Source organism: Vombatus ursinus, unplaced genomic scaffold (assembly GCF_900497805.2).
Source record: "Vombatus ursinus unplaced genomic scaffold, bare-nosed wombat genome assembly UNPS02014973.1, whole genome shotgun sequence".
Classification (NCBI taxonomy): Eukaryota; Metazoa; Chordata; class Mammalia; order Diprotodontia; family Vombatidae; genus Vombatus; species Vombatus ursinus.
The window spans coordinates 10,415,806-10,435,789 of NW_020954751.1; the positions used below are offsets into that span (position 1 = coordinate 10,415,806).

Consider the following 19,984-nt stretch of genomic DNA (forward strand, 5'->3'; position numbering starts at 1 on the left):
AGAGAGAGAGAGAGAGAGAGAGAGAGAGAGAGAGAGAAGAAAAGAGGTGGAAGGAATTGGAGCAAGAGAAAAGGAAGGGGGAAGGAGAGAAGAAGAGGAGAGAGAGGGAGGGAGGAGAGAAAGAGGGAGAAGGAGAGGGAAGGCAAAGAAGGGGGAGTGGAGATGGAATGAAGGGACAGAAATAGGGGGAGGGAGAGGAGGAGGAGAGAGACAGAGACACAGAGGCAGAGAAGGAGAAGTAGTCTCCAGGACAATAGGATACAGGGTAGTACCAAAAGCCCTCTCAAGCCAGAGAGCCTACATTGGGGGTTCACTGGAGTCAGCTCAAACAGGCTGGAGAGAATGGATTGCTAAATTTTCATTGTGAACATTTACACCACGGAATTCAGCAAATGTACAAATCAGGGCTTGATTTACTGTGTTGCTGACTGTCTAAACTTAAGACAGCAATAGAGAAGATGTGAATACAGATTAAATGGACATGTGGGTTCTGTGTACCTTCCCCTGCCCCACCCGTTTCCCAGCTCTTGATGTTTGTTGCTTGTGGCCTTGCACAAATCACATCTTCTCTCTCGGCTTCAGTTCCCTCATCTATCAAATGGGGAGGGGGTGTTGAACTAAGTGGTCTCTCAGATCCCTTCTGGCTCCAGGTCTGTGGGCAGCAAACAAAATGCTCCTCTCACTTTCCCTTTCACCATGCATAGAAATGGAGCAGAAGATATCTCATGATCATTGCTACTAGGACACAAGGCAGGGTTCTTTGTGGGCTTTGGAGAGGGAAATGTTTATATATTGTGGCTCTGAAATAGTTAGCTTGATTCTATAAAGCCACAGAAAAATCAGTCACATTCCTGAGAGCATTGGAGTATGGTGAAGTGAGCCCTGGACATTGAACCTGGTATTTTAGATCTATTCTTTAGTAGCTGAATGCTTTGAGAAAGGCCCTGGTCCTCACTTTCATCATTTATAAAATGGGAGTGATAACGCCTGTCCCATTTATCACTTGGGGCTATTTTGAAAAACAAATACAATAATGGATCCATTATTAATCTATCACTGCAGATGTACTAACCTTTATGCTGTGGTGATAGAAAATGAATTTTAGTAAAGAGAATTTTTGCAAATCAAGTCTTCATTTCAGAGACGTTTTTATCTTTATTTCTTATGGCTTTTCACTTGAAAGGGAGTCCTAATGCTTCAATATTAAGTTTCTCTGCCTTCATTCATCTTCATAAAGTTATTTAGCAACCCATACATTAGAATTTCCATGCAATAAGGAATAAAGTTATTTATTAAATAACTTTTCTAAGGAATCCCTTGGTGATTAATATAATCATATCCCAGTTGATCAGTCTTAAAATTTTCAGAGAGTTTGGGGACTGGGTGGCATATGGAGGCATGCTTTCATTTTGCCTCTGAATTATTAAGTACATATAAAAAGACAGATTAGACTCTTGTATGTTCTAGTCTAGACAAAATCCTGTGCTTGATTGTCTTGTTAAAAAAGAGAGAGAGAAAAAAACAAAAACAAAATAGGCAGTAGAATAGCGGAGGAGAGAAAGGACCTTCAAAGTGACTTGTTAAGGTCAGCCCAAAGTCAATCCCTGCCTGCCTTTTCAATCAAATAGTTGTTACTATACATGGAGAACACTGCTAGAAGGTACATGGAAGCTATTCTGTGATTTTCAGAAGTGAAAAAGAACCATTGGGAATTATTTGTTACTGTATGAATCACTTTCTCATGTAAGACTGATAGAAACTCTCATCTGAAATAAAATATATAAAACATTTTGCAAACTTTAAAGTTCTATGTGAGTACTAATTATTATTATTGTTGTTAAGTACATCTGGAATGTAGTTATCAGTTCTGGGTGACACATTTTAGGAAAATTTTGACAGGATGGACCATGTCCAGAGGAGGGAGATGAAGATGTCAAGGGCACTTGAAAATATCTTGGAAGGATTTAGCGAAGCAACCGGGGAGCTGGAGAAACTTTAATTAAGGGGGCATGATTGCTGCATGTGAACATTGGAAAGGCTGGTATGTGGAAGAAGGATTAGTTATGTCCAGTGTACCTTTTAGGGGAACAACTACTTTGTGATCAATGAGTAGAAATTGCTGGGAGCTAGATTCAGTCTAAAATAAGAGAGAACTCTGTGAACAGAACTGTCCAATTAGGCTGACTTGAAGTAGAAGTAGCCATCATTGATAGTCTGCTTACAGAGGGTGAACAACTCTGTGAGCACAGGATAGAAGGATTCATTTATCAGAGACGAGTTGGACAGATTGACTTCTTATTTCTCTTCTAGTGCTAACATTCTGTGGCTATGACTTCATGTAATATTCTACAGTAGTGAGTCTTTTAAGTTTGACTTACATTAACTAAGGGTGGGACGGCTAGGTGAATAGAGTGCCAGGCCTAGAGTCAGGAAGATCTAGAGATCAAATCCAGCCTCAGATAATTACTAGCAGTATGACCCTGGGCAAGTCACTTAACCCTGTTTGCCTCAGTTTCCTCATCTATAAGATGAGATGGAGAAGGAAATGGCAAATCAATCCAGTATCTCTGCCAAGAAAACCCCAAATGGGGTCACAAAGCATCAGACATGGCTGAAACAACTGAACAATAACAACAAAAATTAAGGGTGATTCTTACCTGGCCTCCAAAGTCTACCAAGTGCCAGCATTTCCCTGGCCACTCAAGGGAGAGTTCACCTCGGAATAGAAATAATTTCTTGCTGCTTCAGTTTGGCTCCATGGAAGTAAAACAGACATGCAATAAAAGCAATACCTGACTGCCCTGATGACCGACTTGAGTGTGGGGATCATGTCTTCTATGAGGAATTCATTACTGTAGCCCCGTTCTTCAGTCATGGGTTCTCCGGTCCCGGCATCTAAGAAGTAGGATACAAAAACCTAAAAACCAGGTCATAGAACCCTGTGGGGCTTAGAGATCTCATCACATTAGCATTCTGGAGAGGCAGTATGGCATACTAGACTTGGAGTCATAAAGACCTGGTTCAAATCCTGCCTCAAATACTTATTAACGGTGGGACAATGGGGAAATTATTTAAAATCTTTGTGACTCAGTTTCCTTATTAGTAAAATGAGGAGTTTGGTCTCTATGGCCTTTTAGCTTTAGGATTATTTTTTAAAATGATTTCAGTTAATTAAAACTAGACATTTTTAGCTGTAGAGTTCAGGATTGTGAGGCATATGGGATTTCTATCTAGAAGATTTGGGCTCAGGGATTGCCTTCACCATTTGCTAACTGTAAGACTTTAGGCATCTAATTTAACTTGTCTGGGCCTCAAGTTCTTCACCTGTAAAATGGGGATAAGAATACTTGAACTAGAAAAGACATCAATGACTGCCTAGTCCAAGTGCCCTCATTTTGCAGGTGGAGGTCAAAAGAGGTTAAGTGATAAATACCATTACCCAAGGCCACATAGGAAGTCAGAGGCAGAGCTAGGATTCAAACCTGGGTCCTCTGAATCCAGATCTAGCCTACTACCACATACTGCCTCAAGCTCTGTATGTCTCTCCTCCTCCCCAAGTGCCTAGGGCAGTGCTATGTACACAGAAGGTGTTTAATACATGTTTAAAATGGCTAACATTCTGTTTAAATACCTTGGCATGGCGTGGAGGTGAACCAGTCATTTCAGGTTATGCCAATGAAGCTCACTCTTAGATGGGGTATTTAAGTTGAAAATGGTTTGAGTTCTATATGTTTGTCATCCAAGGTTAGCTAAGTTTGGAGAGGCTCATCCCTGGGGACTTATCATTGGTGATTGTTATTGTCATTATTATTATTATTATTATTAGCCACAAATAATCACAAAGACTATCTATTGAGGAGTAGAAGGGTTGTAATTTGTGTTGGTGGTTAAACACATCCCTGGAATCATAAATTCTCCAGAGAGCAGAGTAAGAAATCTTATTAATATTATTTATGTGTGTATTTATATATACTTAATATTATTTGTGTGTACTATATATACATATGTATATATGTATGAATAGAACTGTATTTGTGTGTATCTATATATGTACATGTATACATGCACATATATACACATATGTATATATACATATATGCACATAAATTTATGTGCATATACCTGTATATGTATATGTATAAATTTATATGTATATTCCTGTATGTGTATGCTTATATGTGTGTGTCTGTGTGTGTGTATTTCTGTTCCCACTATTAGACTGTGAATTCCTAAAGGTACTGATCACATCTCGTTCACTTTCGGACACTATAATGTGCCTAGCGCAGTGCTATGTTCATAGAAGGCAGCTGATAAATATTCATCAATTGAGTTATTGAGTCAGCGCCTGTTGAGACAGCCTGGTGTCATGGATAAAGTACTGGGCTTGGAGTCAAGAAGACCTGGGTTTGAATTCTGCCTCACTAGCTGTGTGTCTCTTAACTTCTCTGAGCCTCAGTCTCCTCATCTGTAAATAAGTGGGTTGGACTTGATAAGGACACATTCTGCTCTAAATCTGTGATCCCATAATTTATATTCTCTAAATTCTCAGTGAGTGGAGGTGGTGTTGCATCTTAATCTAATACACTCCTCAGAAAGGAAAAAAAAGTGTCCTCATCTAACATTGTCTCTTCAGACATTCTTATTAATGTGGCTCTATCCTAGCCTTCTCATGGGATGGTTTACTGACTTTAAGACTCCTTTTCCAGCTTAAGTGAAAATTCAGTTCTGGAAGAATGTTGCCACTGGGTGTATGGGATTCTACACACAGACTTCCTTCTCTCTCCCAACCCCCACTAATAATAGATGTATCTATAGAACTTGAAAGCTTGCAAATAACTTTTTGAACATTATTTCATTTGAGCCTCATAAGAACCCGTGAGACAGGTACTCAGCATATCATCTTCATCTTCATCTTCCAAAGAAATTGAGGTGAGGCTCAGAGAGGTTAGTTACTTGTCTAGGGTCACAGAGAAAAGAAGTGTAAGAGTCAGGATTTGATTAGCATCTTCTCTTGACTCCAAGTCAACCCTCTATCCATGACAGCATGCTGCCTTTCCCCATTCACTGTCCCCTGATGCTGGAGGCTCTTGAAAAATGGAGGCACTGTAGCCTTCCTCAGACATAAAGTAGTATACTTGGAATCAGGAAGACTTTGGTTCAAATACTGCTTTTGTCATTTACTTTACTATGTGTCCTTGAACAAGTCCCTAGACATCTTTGAGCCTCATTTTCTTCCTCTGTAAAAGGAGTATAAAAGTTATATGCCCAAGAAGAGTCTCAAATAAGATAATATAGAGAAAGCTTGTTGAAAACTTTATACAGCACTTGACAAATGGTAATTATTGTTATTAAATGCATCTGCCTGACTGGGATATTTCCTGAAAACTTCTCTCTTAATTTTTTTTGGGGGGGGAAGGATTTCTCCTACCCTTAAATGCTTAATGAGAATGCCAAAAATTGGGGTGGAGTGTTGGAATTAGTCAAAGTTGGAGGGAATGAGCTATTTTGAAGATGCTGGGCAACTTCATAGATATTTCAATGGAAGTGAGCTCGGAAGGAATGGAGGAAAAGTGAGAGGAAGTTGGAGGAAGGAAGGGAAGCTGGGGTTACCTTCAGAGCTCTGCCAAAAGGCGTATGCTTTCATTCGGAATGCAGTCCGAAAACGTTCCTTATTGTTCAAGCCAACATTTTTTGGCTCTTTAGAAGGACTTTCTTCTATGGCATCTACATTCAGAGGGGTAAATAGCTTTCCTTTAGTATTGGTACCACGAGGATTAGAAAGTCGAACCCGATCCAAGAGACCCAGCTTTTGGCTACAAAATAAGCAAAAGTGAACAATTTTCCTCCTTCAGTGAAGGCTCTTAACATTGCATGTCCATCCCTGTTATGTACCTTATATTCTAAGATCCCCTCACATATCCCCAGGAGAAGGGAGAAATGTGCTTTGTGAAGAATTCTAAAGATAGAGAGGGGTACCCTTTTTGGGCGTTAAACATGTCAAGTCCTTTGAGGGTGGGGGGGATTTCAAACAGATGATCATATTGACTGACATATTATACAAAGATATGAAATGTGAGAGACATTTGCTTTTGAAGTCAGAGCCCCAAATATTTTAGCTCTGTGTTTGTTGCAGGGACATTTTTGCACCTTTCAAAGAGCATCTCTCTCTGTAAACACCATGGACTTCTTCCTCACAGGAAATAAAAATGGCTACCATTGGAACTATTTCCCCACCTTTCCAATTTTTTTTCTGGTAACTTTGATAGAATTTAATAACAAGGATTTATTATACACCTGCTGTATGCTGTGATAGGCAGGTAGGTAGATACAAAGATAAAAATAAAGTAGTCCCTGCCCTCAAGGAGCTTACATTCTAACAGTGGTGGGGAGTTGGGAGGAAACGACATGTATATAGATAAGTGAATACAAAAAAATATATATATTATATATATTATATATATATAAATATGCAAGGTAAATGCAAAATAATTTTGGGGATGAAGAAGGAGCTACCCTTGCATGATAATGGGGTACATTAAAGACAGGCCTCATTACACAGCCAGGATCTTTGTAGACTGAGGTAGGGTCAAACCAAAGTAAGAAGTGGGACAACTGAGATATCTCCTGATATAGGAAAGGTCCTTACTCAGCTGTCTCAGAATACATGATGGGTACCTGTATGTCGGCTGTGTTTACTACCAGTTACTAAATACTAGGATACCTACTATCTACCCATTATTCAGTCATGTTTTCTTAAGATAGATGATTAATTCTTAAATGGAACTATTCAGGACATAGGCATTCAGATGCTATATAATCTGCAAGTCCAGTTTTTTCTTGGTGTTGTACTTTTTTTTCTCCTGGGCATGATAATAGCGATACATACTCCCATAATGCTTTATAGTTTGTGAAGCACCTTCCTCAAAATAACCCTGTGATATAGGTAGGGCAAGTATTATTCTATCTATTTTACTGAAGTGGAAATTGAGGCTTTGAGAACTCAAAGAGAATTTGCTCATGATTAAATGACTATTAAATATCAGAAGTTAGATTTGAACCCAGATCTCCTGACTCCACGTCCAGCATCCATCTTCATGACAATATTCTGCCTTACTGGGAATAAGAGTTCATTAAATAACACTTTTTTATCTCTCCCAGGAAATCCTACACTGCTTTGCATTTTACTTATTAGAGTCTGCATCATTTCCCTGAGGGCAGGGACTTGTGTCATATTGGTCTATGTATGTTTCTTAGAGACAGCTAGTGGTGTAGTAGATAGAGCACTGGACTGGAGATCCCTTCCCAAGAAGCCCTGAGTTCAAATCTGCCTTCAGACACTTACTGGCTGTGAGCTGTGTATCTTGAGCAAGTCACTTAATCCTTGTTTGTCTCAGTTTCAGCTATAAAATTGAGATAATGGTAGCAACCATAGGGGTGCTGTGAGAATAAAATGAGGTCATATTTGTAAAGCACATAGGAAAGTGCCTGGCACATAGCAGGCACTATATAAATGCTTATTTTTTCCCTCTTTCCTCTCCCTTCCTTGTATGATCAGAGCTTAGCACATCATGCAATCATGGTATCATGCTAAGCTCACTCTATTTAGAGTCAGACAGACTGAGCTCCCCCTACCAGTCAAGTGACTTTGGGCAAGTCACTTAACCTAGTTATGGGTCTCAGTTTCTTCACCTGTAAAATGGGCATAATAATTCATGCACTATCTACTTTATTGGATTGCTGTAAAGACTAGACAAGATAGTAATTGTTAAGGACTTAGTGAACTCTAAAACAACACATGAATTTTAGCAACTGAGGCATCTAGGTGGATAGAGTCCTGGAACTGGAAAGATTTTAGTTCAAATCCTGCTTCAGATACTAGCTGTGTGACTCTGAGCAAGTCACTTAACCTCTCTCATTCTCAATTTCTTCATCTGTAAAATGGGGGGGATAATAATAGCACCTATCTCACTGGGTTGTTATGAGTGTCAACTGAGATAATATAAAGTTTTCTATTAATCTTAAAGTGATAACTAAATAGTTATTATTATTAGTTCTTGTTTTTTACTCACTCTTTGGACTGGATTGGTTCTGAAATATAAGTACCCACCTTTGACACAACCCACAACCTCCAGTCTCTCCTGAAGGGTGCATATATCTGGATTTCTGAAGAGTCAAATTGATTACAGTTATGACTGTAAAGTAGGTATTGCCAAGGTGATAAAAATCCCAAGGACCAACACTTCCCCCTGGTCATAGATGGAAGATTAAGGCATTGACCAGTTGGATATAAGGTCCTTAGCTATTTTCTATATGACTGGCAGTGGGGTTTTTCTGAAATGCCCTCATGACAAGATTTGGATGGAAGGATTGTTCTGCATAGTCAAATCACTGTCAGAAATCCTGCAGTCTTGGATTGCTCTGTGCCTCCACATAACTAATAGCTAATATTTATATAGCACTTTATGACTTGTAAAGCACTTCACAAAATACCATATCATTTGATCCTAACATCAATCCTGGGAGGTAGATAATATTATCATCTTTAGTTTACAGATGAGGAAATTGAGGCAGATGAGGTTAAGTGACTTGCCTAGGGTCAGACAGCTATTAAGTATCTAAGACAGAATTTGAACTTAGATCTTTCTGATTCCATATTCACTGAGTCACCTAACTGCCTCATATAGTGAGGTTAGAGGTAGTCTGTGAGATACAGTGTGCAAAGCACTGGGCTTGGAGTCAGAAGACCTAAGTTTGAGTTCAGACACCATCACATAACAGCTGTGTGAGTCTGGAAGGGTTGTTACCCTTTTTGGATTTCAGCTGTTTATCTGTAAAACGAGGGGAGTGGCCACCCAAGGATGGCATCTGTAGTCAATCCCATTGTATAGAGCAGAGCAAATATTGAATTTGGAGTCAAATTATCTCTTTTCAAACCCAGGCTCTGCTACTTGTACTGCCCATGTAACTTTGGAGAGGCCACTCAATTTCTCTGGTCTCTTAGCACCTTCATCTGTAAAATGACAAAATTGGATTTGATTCTATGAGTTTTGATGCCCCTCATGTCTCTCTATTCTCTGGTCCTGTCTCTAGTTAAGCTCTAAATTCTCTTCCATATCTATAACTAAATCTAACCTTTGGTGATCTAACTGATGAATTTTTAAGTTGGATTCATTTTGGAATCATTTTTTCACCAGAGTTATAGATACAGCCAGGGCTGCGTAGAGATGGATAGTTTCATGGGGAAGATTGGAGACAGACATTGAAACCTAATTGCTTACTAGACTGTAAGTTTCTTGAAGGTAAGAATGGTATTAAATTCATCTTGGTTTTCTTATTATCTTACAGTGTTTTATGCCTCAATGAATATTTTACCAGTGAATGAAGCATCTCTTATGTTTGCATAAGCCAGATTCCAAGTGATGAACAGAGTTATTGAAATTTATACCTTTTCTATGCAATTATCATACTCTATTTTGGATTATGATATTTCTGAAGTTGCCTCATCTTGTCTACTGAACTGAAGCTTCCAGGAGGGCAGGAGTCCTTTCTTATTTATCTTTATATCAACCCTTAGCAGCTGACAGAATAGTAGTCACTTAACTTTTTTTTAAATTGGATTCCTTAGAAGAGAGCATTTGAAATGGAGGAAACAAAATGAAGAGGGATATTTTGCTAGAGCATGGAAAGCATTGGGTTATGAATTTCAGTGGGCTCTTGATATGGATTTAGTAATTTATAGATTTACTTAAGCTAGCTGTAGAGTACAGGAAGGCTGACCACACAACAGCATGTCAGGAGATAAGTGTGTATAGAGTGTATACATAGACCATGATAAGGTGCTTAAAGTAAGATTCATTGCAGATGCTTGGTCCTGATTCTAAACCCCCATGTGTGACTTTGGAATAGATGAGCTAGGGCAAAGAATCTCTGGAGGTGGGTGCTGGGTTTTTTGGCACTGAAACAGCCCACTGGATGCAGGTCATACCAATATTATTACCTGTACTATTGGGTTCACCTCTATTTACTTCATACAATATGGGTCCCAGATGATGATTTTTGAGCGTGGGGTGAACATGTTGTCAGAAATTGAAAGCACTCAAGTCTGTAATCTAATATCTGCTGCGAATTACTCCTGGTTATTATAGCACAAGTGGCTTAAGTTCTTTCTGCAGCAGGGGGAGAGATCTTTTTGCTTTCTAATTGTGTTACTAGAAAATGAATACCTAAAAGGATGGATGATCAGATAGCAGAAAGATTCATCCCCTGAGCCACAATAGCTATGTCTTCCCTTTTCGGTATGGCTTTCAAGTGAATAATTCTAGCCTTGTTCTCTGTGGGCATGGCAGGGTCTAGCATGACAAGCTCATCTCAGAAATGGTGCCTGATTTCTAGGAGCCTGCCTTGGAAGGCTTTTAAACACAGAGAAACCAATAACAAAGGCTAATTGAGTCCAGTTGAAAAGGGAGCTGGAGCTAGAGAAGAGAGAATGAAAGCCTTTTCATTCTGAATGGTCCAGGGCCTAATAAAACACAGTGAAGCTTAACTTCTACACCTTGGATGGTCATGATTGTCTCTGAGAAATAGGTAAAGAAAGACTGTCTTAATAAATAAATCTAAGAAAGCATAAGAAAAAGAAGTCAAGTTACAAAGAAAACCTAAATTTTTTTTTATTTTTTGTCTAAAGAAAAGAGAGTGTGAACAAAAAGTACAATCTTTATCCTCTGGGTTTTATAAATGTATGTCTTTACTATACAACTCTCTATGATTACAGGGTTCAGAAAAGGGGCCAGCCTGTCTTGGTAGAAGGCTGTCCTCATTTAGGAATTCCCTGTATCAATACTATCACCAGGGTAGTCTCTATCTGTATTTTCAAACTCTAAACAGGCATATGGGCTGGGGTGGGGGAAACATCATTGAAGACTATGGTCTTAGAACAATATTCTTTTCAAGTGATCTAAGCATAATGAAAAGACTCATGGTGGGTATACCTAGATGTATTATCTATGAGGATTTGCATGTGGAAAAAAAGATATTAAAAATACCATCAAAGATCTATATGACCAGAAAAGGGGGTTGGTTAGTTGTGTAGTGAGAGTGATGAATTACAGAGAGACAAGAGACAGGAGTAATTACAGGTGTAATTAATTGAAAGAATGTTGGAATCAGCATCGAAGGACTTGAGTTCAAATCCCAGTACTGCCACTTAATAGTTGTGTGGACTTGGGGAAGTCACTTGATTTATGGGCCTCAGTTTCCCCATTTATAAAATGAGGGGGCTGGACTAGATGGTCCCTTCATGCTCTATATCGATGTTGCTATGAGACTCACCATAATAGAGGGTGTCTTGCTTGTTAAGTGCTCCTGTGAGTACTTTGTGTTATTTTAAATTTTTTTCTGGAGTGAAATAGTAATGATAATACCAGTAACAATAGGAACAACAACAACAACATCTAGCAGTTATACAGAGCGTCTCAAAAATCTTTAAACTCTAATAACTTATATTCTTTATACCTCTTCTATGTAATTATCATACTCTATTTTGGATTATGGTATTTCTGAAGTTGCCTCATCTTGTCTACTGAACTGCAGCTTCCAGGAGGGCGGGAGTCCTTTCTTATTTATCTTTATATCAACCCTTAGCAGCTGACACAATAGACTTTTGGGGCATTCTACACAGTACTTGTATAGTACTTTGTTTTTCAAATTGCTTTATAAATATTATCTCATTTTATCCTTACTATTATCATGTTATTTATATTTATCCTTGTTATTCTTATCTCCATTTCACAAATGAGGTGCTATCATCATTCCCATTTTACAGATGAAAGAACTGAGGCAGACGGAGGTTAAGTGACTTGTCCAGGATCATACAGCTAATAAGCAGCTGAGACTGGATTTGAAGTCACTCAGGTCTCCCAGATTCCAGGTTTAGTGCTCTATTCACTGAGCCACCGTGGTGCATCTATTACACCTAAATGTCTATTCCAACATTAGATCTGTGATTCTATGATCCTATTCATTCTATGAGATTAGTGTCCTATGTCCTTCCATAAGTCCTTTATAGAAGACCTACCCAATGTATGAAGGGATGATTTCCTCCAGGTCTTTTATTATCTTATGGATAGCATTACAACATGTGGAATGTTCATCCGCTATCCTTTATTTTTGCTATATGTACCAATAACGGAAAGAAAATCTAGACAGAAAGAAATACCATGCTATAGTTCATATTAAGGCAACAAAAATATTCAAATGCTCTTGAGCCATAGTTAAATGGTAGTAGTTCTTTACCTATTAAATTTGAACTTGAAGCTTAGGTCAAATGACCTTCCTATTCTCCCCTACCCCTTGCTGTCTCAACTGATCCCTTCTCCTGTCATATTGGTTACATGGTTGATCAGAAAGTGCCTATTAAATGATCTGCTTCCATAGAATTTCATAAATACTATTTACTGGGAAAAGCCTGGACTAGGAGACAGCCTACCTAGATTCTAGCCCCAACTATGCCGCTGTCTAAGGATATGACTGAGAAGAATCTAACTAGGGAAGGGTAACAGGGCTTTTGTTCCTGGTATGCTAATCCAGGCGATAGCTCTTTCAGCCCTTCAAAAGTGTAGAAATACCAGAGTTTAGCATGGAATTATCTTCCTCTTGGCCATGGTATCACTAACCCTAGTTATGGCTCTGTTTGGGAATGCTAGTTAACTTTTCTGAATCAGTTTCCTCATGTCTAAAATGGATATCACATTACTTCCCTCCCTACCTTATAAGACTATTGTGAAGAAAGTACTTTGTAGAGTATTCTAAAGAGTATGTAGAGAAAACATTCAATATACACGATCTCATTTGATACTCATAACTGTGGTAGGGAGAGAATGCCAGTATTTTTATTGACCCCAATGAAAGTAAGAGTCCTGGAAGTAGAGAATTATATTTTATAAATGAGGAAATTAAATTTCAGAAAGGCAAATAGATTTGCCCAAATTCACAGGGTTTGTAGTTTCCTCCTCTGTAAAATGGATATAATACTACACAAACTTATAGGTTTAGTGTGCAGATAAAGTGAGAAGATGCATGGGAGATGCTCCAAAAAAGTATCAAGTGCTCTATAAATATGAAGGGTAATGGTTATATGTGATGTTAATATATGATTATATATCAAGATGGAGCAATTCCTATAGGGGGCACAGTGGAGAGAATTCTGGGACTGAAGTTAGGGAGCTCTGAGTTCAAGTCCAAACTCACACACTTACTAGCTGTTTGATTCTGGGCAAGTCATTTAACCTCTGCCTCCATTTTCTCATCTGTAAAATGGGGATAGTAATAACACCAACCTCTTAGGGTTGTTATGAGGATCAAATGAGATGATATCCATAAAACATTTTGCAAACCTTAAAGTACTATATAAATGCTAATCATTACTACTACTACTGCTACTATTACAACAACAACAACTACTACTACTACTGCTACTACTACTACTACTACTACTACTACTACTACTGCTACTACTACTACTACTACTACTACTACTACTACTACTACTACTACTACTATCTTCTGTTGAATTTTGTAATACCATGTACTAGAAAGAGCCCTGGACTAGGAGGTAGGATACATGGATTTTAATCCCAATTATGCCATTGTCATGGGAAGAGTTTAACTTAGGCAAGGTAAGTAGACTTTTGCCCTAGGTAGACTATTAACCAGGGCTACTGGTCAGCAGGCAGGCCTTCTTCACTCCAAACTTCAGACATTTCATTTGAGAGAGAGAGAGACAGACAGACACAGAGAGACAGAGACACAGAGACAGAAAGATAGAGACACAGAAAGAGATTCAGCACTATCTGCTTTCAGTTTTTTCTATGAACCTCTTGTAGATATGTACATGTTATAAATAGCTCAGTATCAATCAATGCATGCCACTGAGAACTGGACCTGGGGTGAACAAAGCAGGTAGCCACCCAGGGTGCACTATTCATGTTGGAGATTAGGGGGAGTTGTTCTCTAGAATATGGAACATTTTTTAATATGAATTTTTATAAATAGACCCAACTGCAATGCCAGATCATTCTGTTCTCCATAGCATGCAGTGATTTATTTTGTAGGAAATGAAGTCCCTTGCGGTATAGCCAAGTCTAAAAGCCTGCACAAGAACATAACCAATGGGGGATCAAACTTTGTCTTGGGGCACAAACGCCTTGTCCCTGCTGGGATCCCACAGTAAGATTCCTCTTCCTGACTGTGCTAGGGTAGTGTTTTCTATAGTCTGGCTTTTCTTCTCAAACATCTTCTGTTAGACTGAAGACCTCCCCAAAATCCTCCCTTTCCTACCTTATTCTGTGTATAGCCAGAAGATTCAAACCTTGCTCTCTTTTTCTTCCCTTAAAGGCACAGGGCACAGGAATAGGGAGTTTGTCAGCATGCCATGCACTTTGGAGTTCCCAGGTCAAAGGGAGAGGTAGTTACCAGGACAGCAAGGGAGCACACAACCTGAGGTCCCAGTGAAGGAAGAGTGTCTGCATTTACTTAAACATACAAAGAGGAATGAGACAGTTTTTTTCCCTGGCAGTGCTGTGGTTTGATGCCGATCAGTGGGAGGAAATACCAGAAAACTGCCTAATTAGAAGGATAGTACCAGCTACTGAGCAATCAGAAAATTAACTGGTAACTGCAGGGATTATGTTTTTTGCATGTCTCTCAGAGCCTAGCACAGCTGTCTGCATACAGTAGGTGCTTACTCAATGTTTGTTGAAATGAACTAAATTGAATGATTCAACCTGATCCCATCATTCAGTGCAAATGCTTTGCAATCTTTTGAATAGAATGAAAATTCCATTTATATTTGATTTTATAACTCCCACTTCATTCTCCATTATCCAAAGTGTCCTCTTTGTAACTGTAATAACAGCTCAAATTTATGTAATCCTCTAACATTTGTAAAGTGATTTACATACATATATCTCATTTGAGCCTTACCAAAACTCAGCAAGGGTTTTTTATTATTTTGTTATATTATTATTATCTTATTATTAATACCCCCATCTTAAAGAGCAGGAAACTGAGGCTCAGAGAGGTTAAGTATTTTTTTTTTATCCAGCATCACACATAACTGTCTGAAGCAGGATTTGAATCCAGGTCTTTTGAAGTGTGTTGCTACAGAAGACTTTTGAGAGTTCCTTGGACAGCAAGAAGATCGAATCAGTCAATATTTATAGAGATTTTAATTCAGACTATTCACTGGGAAGTCAAATACTGAAGCTGATGTTTAAATACTTTGGTCGTATGATGAGAAGAAGAGACTCATTGGAAAAGACCATGATGTTGAAAGATTGAAAGCAAAAGGACAAGAGGCTGGCAGAGGACGAGATGGATAGATGGTGTCATGGAAACGCTGAACATTAACTTGGACAGAGTTAGTGGAAGACAGAAGGGCCTGGCACGCTATGGTCCATGGGGTCACAAACAGTCAGACATGGCTGACCAACTAAACAACAACAAACTTTCTGACTTGAAGTCCAGCACCCTAGTCATTCTGCTCAGTACAATTTCATGATTCCACATGGAGTTTTTGTTACCAGGGTCATTGGAAATGATTAGAGGAGGGATAATTTAATTGGGCAGGTTGCCAGAAGCAATAAGGAAGCGTTTCATTCTCATCTCTATGTGAACATGATGTTGATAAAAGACACAAAATAAACTTCACATTTTTACAAGGAATAGGAAGTATTGAGGAGCCTTGCTAAGATGGAGTTGGTGTCGTGACGATCTTTTCCCAGAACGGGCTCCTTGCTCCCAGGCTACTTTGTGAACACATATTCCTTTGGACTGTCCTCAGCGTTTTCTACAAGCTTCAGGTCATCTGGGGTTTCAGACTTCTTGACGACATCCAGAGAGTTTCATGCCACTATTTTATATTCACTGTCACTTGCCTTTCGTAAATGTCCTTGAAAAATCACAGCTCAGTGCTGCAGCTCCCTCAGTGCCAATGCTTGCACTGGTTTCTTTAGTTGTCATTCACTTTTCTCCTCCTGAGGATTACTTTTGGTTGTGTTGCCGGAATTTTGCATTTGAGAGATTTTCATCTCTATTGAGCTGATACCCCTTTAGTGCCTTGAAATGAAGTTTCAAACTCACATTTTTCTAAATATTTTGAAATCTGCTCTGTAAATGTCTATGTTATACACCTGGATGTATCCAATGTATCCTTCCTTAACTATTAAAAACCCTTAATACTACTTAAATTTAAGGAACATGAATTGAGTACTATGTGTCAGGCATTGTTCTAGATGCCAAAACACAAAGGTCATAAGGAAACAGCATATGCCCTCAAAAGATCTTACGTTCTAAGAGGAACTCATGTAAAATCCCTTCCCTGCCCCCGGCCCAGGTTAATCCCACCATAGATTTCTCATAGTACTTTAACTGACTCTCCTTTGCCCCACTGCATTATTTTTGTTATTCAGTTGTTTCAGTCGTGTCTGACTCTGTGACCCATTTGGGGTTATCCTGGAAGAAGTACTGGAGTGGTTTATCATTTCCTTCTCCAGCTCATTTTATAGAAAAGGAAACTGAGGCAGACAGGGTTGAGTGATTTTCACAGAGTCACACAGCTAGTGAGTGAGGCCAGATTTGAACTCAAAAGACGTCTTCCTGATTCCGAGCCCAGCGCTCTAGCCACTGTGCCATCTAACTGCCCCCTTATACCCTATATCATATTTATTGGTACACATCATATCCCTTCCACTGGATTATGCGATCTTTCATGTCTGAATACCTAGTGTCTACCAGAGTGCCTTGTGCATAAAAGATGCTTAATAAATGGTTGTTGGATTGGATTGTATTGAACTGCATTTGCTGACACAGCATTTTTCTCTCAAGGTTTCCCACATTGCACCTATTTTAACAAACAGTTCTTGTGGATGGTCATCAGGAGATGCAGGGTGATAACTCTCTTCGTTATTTCCTCTTCCATCTTAGAAATGAAACAAACTGACAACGTGCCAAGTAAAGAATTCATCAGTTGCTCTGCCTTTAACAGAGAAAAACTCTAGTAGATGAACAGAGAGCTCAATTCAACTCAGCAAATATTATTGAATGCTTCTAGGCACTGTGCTAGGAATGGAGGACACAAGACAAAAATGAAGCGGTGCCTATCCTTGAGGAAACTTATATTCCCCAAAGAGCATATACGACTTGATTACAGTGAAGTATAATTATAAGGAAGGGATAGTGGACACAAAGGAGAGATCAGATAAAGGGATCTAAAGGAAAGAGAGAACACTAAGAGATAGAGGGGGCAGGTAGGAGAGGAATCAGGGAAGGCTTCAATTAAGAAGCACCTATGCTGAGCCTAGAAGGAAGTTAGATTTCTAAAAGGTGGAGATGAAGTGGGAGTACATTCCAGGCATGGATTAGGGCTTGTGACAATGCATGGAGCCTGGAGATAAGAAGTCAAACTCAGAAAACCATAAATGGTCTAGTTTGTATGGACTACACAGCCAGTGAAATGGAGCTGTGTAAAATAAGATTAGAGAGATTGTCTGGAGTCAAATTGTGGCTTATATTTCAGGCTAAAGAGTTTATATTTTACAAAACTATTACAGTGGTCCCAGTAGATGGGATGAGGACCTGAACGAGGATTGTAGCCATGTGAATGGAGAGTGTTTAGCCTTCAGCAAGAAGAGATGCTTGTTCTCTCAGGACCATGAATCAGAGAGGTTTTGAGGAATGGAGTAAAAGGTACATGGGGAGCTGACAATATCTGGGCTGGAGTTTCTCATTCAAGTAGAAGACGTAGTCATCTTCTGGTGAGGGGGGAAGCAACACTGGGAGCTTGGGGTGATAGGAGAAGGTTTCAACAGCCATAGTGAGGATTATAACTCTTCATTACTATAGTGTATATTTGTGTGTGTGTGATCTATATCAAAGAATTGCTATCTATCTATTCCATTTGGTCTATCTAGAATTTATGCTCCACAACAATAACATTTATTTTTCTTTTTCCTTTATCCTCACCCAAATGTTCTTCTTCTATTCTTCTAATATCTGATTTGCTGATTCTTATTATCTTTTTGACATATAATGCAATTCCTCCACTCCTTCTATTAGATATTTATTTTGAATAAAACATATTCTTCCCTCCTCACCACATTCCAGTAATGGGTTTCATCCAACCAAGTCTTGGTGAAATATACAAAGATTTATTTACATCCACATATGAAAATGTTAAATTAATTTTATGATCCATATTCTGTGTATTAGTATATTGCTATTTCATGTCAAAAGTATTGTTTCCAACTGTCTTCACTTATAAATAAATGGGTACATCTTCCGAACATTATTCTTTATGTGCCCAAACCTGTTGTTCTCCACAGTAGTTGATTTCAGTTTATCAAGGCACTTAACTTTCCTCACCACCTTCAAAAACTCAAATATCAGTTTGAAACTCTCCTGGTCAGTTTAACAATCACTTACTTGTCAAACCAACACTTCCCAGTGTATCTCTGGTTGGGATTAATCATTCTGGGTATTCAAGTCATCATTTAGAGTGTCAAGCACCATTCTCCAGCATAATGTTTGTAATTAGTTATTCACCTTCCATATCCCGTGGATTGTATCCTCCTTTACCTTTCAAAGGTACAATCTTTAGCCAGAAGAATGAAGGAAAGCAGAACTTCCCATGACCTCTGATTTTTTTTTTTATTCTAGGACTTTAGGGTTATTAGAGACTTAGTCCATGTTTTTTTTTTATCATTACGTGAACCAATCAAAATGGGGAACAGTCAGTGGATTTGATAAGCCTCAACAAGCCAATGAGAAACATACTGGTGTTTTACTTAAGAGTTAGGATATCTGGGTTTAAGACCAGCAAACTGTGTGTGACTCGTGCAAATTGCATTGGCTTTCTTAGCCTCATTTTCTTCATTGGTAAAATGGGAATAATACTTGTGCTGAGATGAAATGTGACATAACAGATTGAGTATCTTGGAGTCAGGAAGGTCTGGGTTCTCTTGCCTCTGGTACATTCTCTTGGGTAATGATGGGCAAGTCACTTACTTTCTTATTGCTCCCAGGCAGTTCAGTGTGGTACAGTACACTTAGACTCACAGGATCTGAGTTCGAGTATTAACTCAGCTACTGCCAACTTATGTGTGACTTAACTTCTCTGAACCTCAGTTTCCTCATTTGTAAAATGAGGGGATTAATTAGATAATTTCAAATGTCCTTTCCAGTTCCAGATCTATCATCCTATAAGTAAAGGTTGTAGGTGAAATGCTAGACAGTAACAACTGAGGGAGTTTCCCCACCAAGGGTTCTTCACATTAATGAAATCACAGGTTTGGACTCTTTCGCTGTCTGAAACAAATCAGACCTGTATTGTTAAACTCAGTGGGCTGCTGGTATGAAAGTGCTTTGTAAACTTTAGAATGTGTTATATGTGTGTGCGTATGTATGTATGTATGCATTGTGTGTATACATGCATACATACATATGCATATATGTGAGTTATTATTACTTATAATCCAAGGTTGTTCTAAGTATAACAGTGAGATAATAGATGTGGAGGTATGGGTGATTTAATGAAGAAAAAAGTTCCTGGACTAGTAATTAGCTGGTTTTGGATCTAAAGATAGTTCAGCCACTAATATTAATAGCTAATATTTTTATAGAACTTACTATGCGCAGGGCACTATGCTAGGCACTTTACAATTATTAACCCATTTGATCCTCACAATAACACTGGGAAGTAAGTGCTATTATTATCTCCTTTCACGGATAGGGAAACCTGAGGCAAAGTAACATGCCCAGGGTCAGAGAGCTAGTAAGTGTCAGAGGCTGGGTTTGAACTCAGTTCTTCCTAAATCCAGGCTGTATCCATTGTGTCATCTAGCTTCCCCCAGCTAGTTGTGTGACATTGGGCAAGTCATTTCATTCCTGTGAGCCTCAGTTCCCTCCTCCAAAAAAAATGAAAAGGAAGGAC

The 19,984-nt window shown here is 38.8% G+C and overlaps 1 protein-coding gene across 1 annotated transcript in view; it reads right to left on the bottom strand.

Annotated features, from left to right (window-relative positions):
- Nucleotides 1-19,984, bottom strand: part of KCNQ3 (potassium voltage-gated channel subfamily Q member 3) — a 455,649-nt gene that overhangs the window by 16,922 nt on the left and 418,743 nt on the right. The window contains exons 10-11 of the mRNA XM_027845526.1: nt 5,611-5,813; nt 2,793-2,895 (exon numbers count right to left, since the gene is read on the bottom strand). Of these exons, the coding sequence (XP_027701327.1) occupies nt 2,793-2,895; nt 5,611-5,813 (306 nt within the window). The remainder of the gene's footprint in view (nt 1-2,792; nt 2,896-5,610; nt 5,814-19,984) is intronic.